General features: G+C 41.3%; 1 protein-coding gene across 2 annotated transcripts; it reads right to left on the reverse strand.

The window, feature by feature from the left end:
* Positions 1-451: 451 nt before the first annotated feature.
* Positions 452-7,562, reverse strand: SELENOK (selenoprotein K). Of its 2 annotated transcripts, XM_047777036.1 has the most exons (5): positions 7,440-7,561; positions 3,962-4,052; positions 1,873-1,956; positions 1,163-1,249; positions 452-903 (listed from the first exon to the last, which is right to left on the reverse strand). In XM_047777036.1, the coding sequence occupies exons 1-5, from the start codon at positions 7,456-7,458 to the stop codon at positions 900-902; spliced, it is 285 nt and encodes a 94-aa protein (XP_047632992.1). In that variant the 5' UTR covers positions 7,459-7,561; the 3' UTR covers positions 452-899. The 2 variants fall into 2 exon arrangements, with proteins under 2 accessions (XP_047632992.1, XP_047633002.1); XM_047777046.1 differs by lacking the exon at positions 452-903 and having other exon boundaries at positions 1,159-1,249; positions 7,440-7,562.
* Between the last annotated feature and the right edge of the window lie 622 nt (positions 7,563-8,184).

Consider the following 8,184-nt stretch of genomic DNA (forward strand, 5'->3'; position numbering starts at 1 on the left):
ATAATTTTATTTTATTTTATTTTTGTCTTTTTGTTGTTGTTGTTGCTATTTCTTGGGCCGCTCCCGCGGCATATGGATGTTCCCAGACTAGGGGTTGAATCGGCCTACGCCAGAGCCACAGCAACGCGGGATCCGAGCCGCGTCTGCAACCTACACCACAGCTCACGGCAACGCCGGATCGTTAACCCACTGAGCAAGGGCAGGGACCGAACCCACAACCTCATGGTTCCTAGTCGGATTCCTTAACCACTGCGCCACAACAGGAACTCCTAAAAATTACCTAGCAAATCTACATTCTGTAGCTCACGTTTGTTGGTTATGGCTTTATAAATACCCTGATAATTATATATGGTAGCAAATAAGATGCACTGTATTACAGACCCATGGGACAAATAGGTTTTAAGATAAAAATTAATTCAAGAGCACTGATACCATATGCATACTACTGAAATAAATACAATGTGATTTATTTATAAATGAGAACAAGAAAACACAATGAACAGTATTTCGGAAGTTCAAAAAGGTGACACTAACAGTACTCAATACATAGACTTTTATTTTTCTTCAAATTTGGAGCCTTTTGTATTTTAATCATATAAAGATGAGAAGTCAGTTTTGTAACCTAAAAATATTTACTTATTAAAACTATATTAATACTTTCATAAATGATACAAAGATGAGACAAAAATGTGCATTTATAGAACTGCATATCAGTCATGCCAGATCCCCGTGGAGGGAATTCCCAGCAAGACCTCATTCATCTGTGAGGACACAGAGCAATCCTTGTTCAGACATACACATTCATCTAACTTGTCCAGGGTGGTCATCACTCCATTTCTTGATGGTTTCCTTCTGCTAGGAATGTGCATGTCTAGTTGTCTGCTTCTTAGAGCAGACATTTACCTAAAGAAAATGTTATAATAGTTACTCTTAGTAGTTTGGGCCTGTATGAAAAAAACAGTCATTATATGTTATAAAACCTTCTTTGAAAGACATTTTGATTCAAATTCAAATTTCAAGGGTTAAATAGAATTATTTTTTCAAATAAGATGTCTGAGTAATTACAAAATGTTGTTACTTCTGTTTTCCTAAACAAAACCTTCCTAAGAAGCCATTTTCAAAATGAAATCCCTGCAAAAAATAATTGCAGACTTCAGGTTACCTTCCTCATCCACCGGCCATTGGAGGAGGATTAGGGCCACGGAGATGATTAATTCGACCCATTCTTCTAGGGGGGTTTCCTGGTGGCCTAAGATAAGAAAAGTTAATTTCTACTGTTTAGTAGGCATTGCTTCAATTGGTTCCTTTTAAACACTCAAATAGACCCTTTTTTTAAATTTAAAGTAGGAACTACCATTTAAGTCATGAATCAAAAAATCAAATACTGAAAGAGACCAGACACATAATGCACATGAGAAAAGTAAGTCAAGCAAGAATTATAATCAACTGAACATCACCTCCTGTAAATGCTCAAGTGAAACCCAACTCCAGCTGATTTTTGCCATATGGAAACACAAGCCCCACACAGTGCTGCTGGATCTTCTGAGATTTTCATTAGCAGCTAGAAATCCAGAGTCGAAAGTGAAATCTCTAGATTTTTAATGTGGGACATCAGTTTTCATCCTCTAATTTAAACTTTTCCCATAGGATACTTGATATACATTTTAGCTTTGTCAGATTAACTCTGACAAAGCTATCCAATCAGAGGCAACCTGAATTAATTTACAGTAATATATCAATTTTGTGAAACAGAATTTAAGCCTTTAATGTCCACAAGCCTAACTATGTCTGTCTGCCTCCCTATCTATATACCTATCTTCACTTTAATTACACAGAGGGTAAAAACATCTTTATCAATGTGAAAAGCTATACCCTCTTCCATCATCGTATCTGGAATCAGATGAGCCTCCATAGCCTCTTCTCTTTTTCACATCTTGCTGAAGCAGAGTTCTGAAACTGAAACAAGGGGCAGAAAACAACAGAAGTTCCACTTTCAACATTATAAAACATATTTCCATGGTTTCAACTATCATCTCTGTGATAGGGTGACTTAGTTCCAAACCCACATTTCCTGAAGCCAGCTGGACAACACTATCTAGCACAAGTACAAATCTGAACAGAGTGTGCTATGCTGGGGGCCAAAGCCACATCCCTTGAATTTCTCATGTGCTGTGATTCCTCTACACTGAGTTAAGGAGTGACTCTAAAACCATAGTCATCTCCAGCTTCCTTCCTCTGCTCTCTATCAGTTGTCAAGGCACAGAGTCTGCTTTTATATACTGCATGTCCACTTCCCCTGCCAATAGCCTAGCTAATGTCACCTTGGGGAAGGAGGGACTGGGGTGGTAGGCCCAGAGGAACAGGGCCTTCTGGGAATCCATTTAAACAGAATTTTATCTGTGGAGGGGGGAATAGATGACATTTTAAATAAATATGGAATAGACGAAACTTTTAAGAGATTGAGAAAAAGTTTTGCTGGAGCTCCCATTGAGGCTCAGCGGAAACAAGTCTGACTAGTATCCATGAGGATACAGGTTCGATCCCTGGTCTCCCTCGTGGGTTAAAGGATTCAGCATTGCCATGAGCTGTGGTATAGGTCGCAGACGCAACTCAGATTCCTCATTGCTGTGGATGTGGCATAGGCTGGCAGCTACAGCTCTGATTCAACCCCTAGCCTGGAAACCCCCATATGCCGGGAGTGCAGCCCCCAAAAAGACCAAAAACAAAACAAAACAAAAAAAAAGAAAAGAAGTTTTGCAACAAGTAACTTAACTTTGAGCCTCTCTGTCCCTGGTTATATTTTTCTATGGAACTACCTCTTCCATTTTACCCCTTCTAATTTATGCTACTTGGAGCTATCATATTAATCTTTCTAAACCACTGCTGCAATGAAATTAAGATTACAGCCTGACTGTCAAATTTCTCTGCCACCTTTCCTGTGTTTCTTCCACCAAGAATAACTTCCTCTGGTGTCTACCTCTCAGTCATGCTCACCCTGAGGCCCCTTACAAAATGAAGCTGTTTATTAATATTACAGTCAGTGAAGGAAGGGACATCTCTGCAGTTCTTTGCCCAGGAGACACTCAAATGTATATTCAAATTTTGGATGAGCATGACTTGTTAGTAGCTGTTAAACAAGTTTCATAAAACAAAAAGCATATGAAAAACAAAAAAATGAACTGAACTAAGAACTGCTTGAACTTATGGTCAAGTTTGAATTTTTGTTTCCTCTGAATCAATGCTAACCTTTCATTTAAAAAAAAAAGTTTATGACTTGGAAGCTTTTAAAAATTGAGAGCTGATGAGCTCTTGTCATGGCTTAGCGGTAAGAAACCTGACTAGGATCCATGAGAATGCAGGTTTGATCCCTTGCTCCACTCAGTGAGTTAAGGATCCAGTGTTGCCATGAGCTGTGGTGTAGATCACAAACTTAGCTCGGATCCTGAATTGCTGTGGCTGTGGTATAGGCCGGCAGCTGCAGCTCTGATTCGACCCCTAGCCTGGGAACTTCCATATGCCTAGGGTGCAGCCCTAAAAAGCAAAAAAAAAAAAAAAAGGAGAAAAATAAATTAAAAATCAAGACCTAAATCCCCTTGTTTACTTGTGTATTGTGTAATAAAAGTGGCAAATACACTAAAGGCAGGAAGAGTAGAAAGAAAGTAAGGTCCTGTCATTTAGCAATAGAATGGGCAGGTCTGGCCCCACCATTGCAGACTGAAATAGTTACCACAAGGGCTAAGCCATGGTCAAGCTTACTAACACAAGGAACATATTAATAATCATAAGATGTTTGGAGTCAGCTCTATCACTACATGTCTTCATTGCCCTTAGGAAATCTATTAATTAAAAAAATTTTTAAAAACTGCTTTAGGAAAGCTGAGCTTAGGATACCAACATAATGTACCTAATGTACTTCTGTCAGCTTAAATATCAAGGCTAATAAAAGCATTACTGTACTTACAACAAAACCACGAATTCAGCTATTCCCCAGAAAAAATCTGTTATAAAGGATAATCTCCATGGGGACTGACTCCTGCTGTCCAACACTTGTCCTACAGACAAGAATAAAGAAACTTCAGTTAGTGCTATAAATCCCTGACACACGATGTATCACATTTAATCAGTTAAGTAATAATTATAGACTCTCCCTTTTCAACGTGTTCACTGTTCCACAGACAACACGAGAGGTTTGTTAGGTGTACATCCCTTGAAGAAAGCGTTCAGGAAGATAGGTTCTGTGATCTAGATCATTCCTTTAGTATGTCAAATTATGCCTCATATAGTTTGTGATTTTGGTAGGTGATACTTCAAGTATTTTTTCTTTTTTTAATATAGTAAAATATACACACAATTTTTTTCTACCATTTTTAAGAGTACAGTTCTATGTATTAAGCACATTCACATTGTTGTACAACCATCACCATCAGCCACCTCCAGAACTTTTTTTTATCATCCCCAGCTCAAACTCTGCATCTACTAAACACTAACTCCCCATTTCTCCCAACCCCTAGCCCCCGGCAACCAGTTTACCTTTCTGACTACTCTAGTAACTTTGAACAAGGAATTAAACAATGTTTGTATTTTGGTAACTATTACATTTAGCATAATGTCTTTAGGGTTCAGCAATATTGTAGCACATGTCAAAATTTCCTTCCTTTTTAAGGCTGATGAATATTCCATTGCACGTATACACTACATTTGTTTATCCATTCAACTACTGATGGACACTTTGGTTGCTGCCACCCTTTGCCTCCTGTGAACATGCTGCCATGAACATGGTTGTACAAGTATCTGTTTATTCAAGTATTTTGAAGAAACAAATGGGATGAGTAAAGATAAAGAATGCTCCACTTCCCATTTTCCTAAATGTGTTCAGAGTATCTCTTTCACTTGCAAAGTCTCTTGCCTATGTGAAAAGACTATTTAGACATACTCTTAAAATCTTTCCAATCAGTTGTTATCATGTTAAAATTTTTATAAATCAAAGAATCTATGTCCTCTAAGTACTGAAAAGAATTTGGGTTTTTCAGTAAAGTGACCACTACTGGAGTTCCCGCTGAGGCACAGTGGGTTAAAAATCCGACAGCAGAGGCTCTGGTTGCTGCTGAGGAAAGGGTTCAATCCTTGGCCCAGTACAATGGGTTAAAGGATCTGGGGTTGCTGCAGCTGTGGCATGGGTCACAGCTGTGGCTCAGATGCTGTGGGTGTGGCCATAAAATTGAAATAAAATAAAATAACCACTATTTTTCTTTAACAGAGTGCTATTGACCCTAATTACAGACTCCAGCTTTATCTTACAGAAAAATGGATCTAGTTTTCAAACCACTTTAATATAAGCCACAACAGAAAAGGTTATTACTCCAGAATTTCAGTCTTGCAACAGGTCAGAATATTTTGGGAAAAGAACTATCTGTGAAATACCTCTTCTCTCCATTTTCCCAAGGTTTTACCATAATCACCCCCTACCCTCACTCCAACTATGGTTTACTTTTCCTCTTTCCTTGACCAGCTTAACTTTCAGGTATCCACTTAGACCTGAACTTTCACAGAGCTATTGAGAAGAAAAGGCTACAAAAGACAGAGTGTGTGTGGGTGATAGGCTTGATTCTGCCTCTTACTAGCTCTGCTTCATTGGATGATGGGACACTTTCCTTCTCTGAGAAAAGTACTTCAAGACTAGCCATCACATGGAGTTCCCATCGTGGCTCAGGAGTAAGGAACCTGACTAGTATCCATGAGGATTTGGGTTCAATCCCTGGCCTCGCTCAGTGGGTTAAGGATCCAGGATTGCCATAAGCTGTAGTGTAGGTCACAGACATGGCTTGGATCCCGCATTGCTACAGCTACAGCCCTGATTCAACTGCTAGCCTGGGCATTTCCATATGCCACAGATGCGGACTTAGAATTAAAAAAAAACAAAACAAAACTAGTCATTATAGAGAATTGCTGAAAAAAAAATCATTCGACAGAGAAAGTTTTTTGTCAACTATGAAATGCTAATGCAATTATAAGAAAATAAATCTAATTCAAACCCCATCAAATTCTTCCTTTGCGATTCTAAAGAACCAATTGCATGCATTTGCACCATTCTGACTTTTCATGCTTTTCTTCCTTGTTTCTGAAGGCAGAAACCTCCCCTTCAAATATTCTCGGAGAGAAATAAGTTGCTTGAACGCAATCGGCATTTCTCAACTATAAAAGTGAGATTAAAAGCCCTAATAGGACCTTTATGTAGACCAAATATGACAATGCATAAATAATAAAACACACTATAAATACAAAGAATTATTCAATAAATAATAGAAGTTGTCAGTCTTAACCACAAAAGGTATAACACAGTCTGCAAGTGCCCACAATGAAGATGAAACTTTGATCCTTTTCTTTAGTGTCCATCAACCTACTTCTTTAGAAGATTTTTAAGTGGGAGATGAGGAGGAGGAGAATGTGAGATTTTGAAGAGCAGGGAACTTGCAAAGTGCACTCGGCCAGAAGACCTATTACTATCATCAGAGCCTCTGAAGATAAACAGATGATGCGAAAGAACCAGGACCTGGTTCCAATATGATGAAAGAACTAGTTAAGAGTGCACCAAGACATTTATTTCACCGGAGTCAAAGTGGTGGTCAGGCAGTTCTGACATTGCTCTAACCCAGTCATAGTGTGTCTTTCCTTCCTATTCACTGTCTTTGGGGAGTACCTGAATTAAGCCTCTCTCAGCTTCTCCATTCCGGGAATAATCAACTTGCTCCTACAGTGAGTGGTGCTTCTTCACGTACCCCTTGAAATGAGGGCAGAAGTTACATGCGTGAAAAGCAACCTCTCTTCTGGGGGGAAAAGCATATCCAAAGCTTTTACCCAATTCTCCACACGTTGTAGAAAGAGGCAGCATAGTGGATAACCGCAAGGACAGTGACGTCAGACTACCTGGATTCGAAACCCAACTGAGCCATTACAATTCCCTTTGTGATCCTGCGCAAGCTACTTAATTCGGCTGCGCCTCAGTCTTCACCCGCAAAACAGATAACAAGGCATCACCAGGAGAGGATTGTTATAAAGACTGAGAGAGTGGACAAGCAAACAACGCTAAACCCGTGCCCAAGGCACAGGCTCTACGCAGAGGGTGAACGCTGTCGACTTCACTAGTTAAGAACACCGACACCAGATGGGAAAGACCACTTTCCGTGACCCACAGGCAGACGCTCCAAGAGGACGAGGGCGCTTGGCACCCGGCACTGCCGTTACCCAGGGGATCTCTGCCTCCACCGATGGCTCAGGGACGATAGGCTGACGCACCGCAAGCCGAGGCGACATCGCCCCTAGCTCCTCCTAGCCGCAGGGCGTTTCCAGGAAAGCCGCGCTGGGAAGGCAGGTAAAGACGGAGGAAACCCTGGGCCCGGCCTCCCAGGACCAAGGTCACCCATATAGACCCTCCAACTCACCGTTCGAGATGTAAACCATCTTGCCTCTCCCTCTCCTCCCCAGCAACAGCGGTTCGTGGCTCCTCTCAGCTGCCGTATCTCCCTCGGCGCTCCGCCCTCTGACGTCACAGGCCACGACTCCACAACAGGGTGAAGAAGGAGGGAGGTGGACGGAGCCCATTGGCTCTGGGGAGACACGCCTCCGACGGGTGTTTTGGCTGCGTCACTTCGAGCAGCGTCCGGATGTGACGTCGATGACTTAGCCGGCCAACGCGCGCTCCCTGGCTTCTTGGCGCCAGAGTTTAGAGGTCTCCTTGTTGCTTTTGGGAGCCGAGACGTTGCTTTCTAGTCTTTTGAAGGGCCAGGGGTTGGGGAGGCAAGGCCACTCATGAAGTATCTTGGAGAGCCGCTAGCAGGTGGAGGTTCCTGAGGATTTTACACAATTGAGGATCTATGAGGGTGTGGAGGAAAGTACCTTTAGGACGGAGGCGGTGATCAAACCGATAAGAGCTTTATTGTTAAGCTTTTGGGGATATATAGGCACTCTCTAGCCGGTGTACTCATTCTCTTTAGAACCAGCTTTTCTGCTCTTGATTTCACCAGAAGTGGATGGAGTTTTTATCAGCTTTTGTGAAACATGGAAAATACTGTAGTGTGGGGTAGCTCAACACCTTTCTTTGTTTCTTATTGTGGAGGTGGCAGATGAATGAGAAGGTAGCTGGTGGTCATTGATTACATATGGACCACATACATGTGCTAATGGGTG

Source organism: Phacochoerus africanus, chromosome 1, assembly GCF_016906955.1.
Source record: "Phacochoerus africanus isolate WHEZ1 chromosome 1, ROS_Pafr_v1, whole genome shotgun sequence".
Lineage (NCBI taxonomy): Eukaryota > Metazoa > Chordata > Mammalia > Artiodactyla > Suidae > Phacochoerus > Phacochoerus africanus.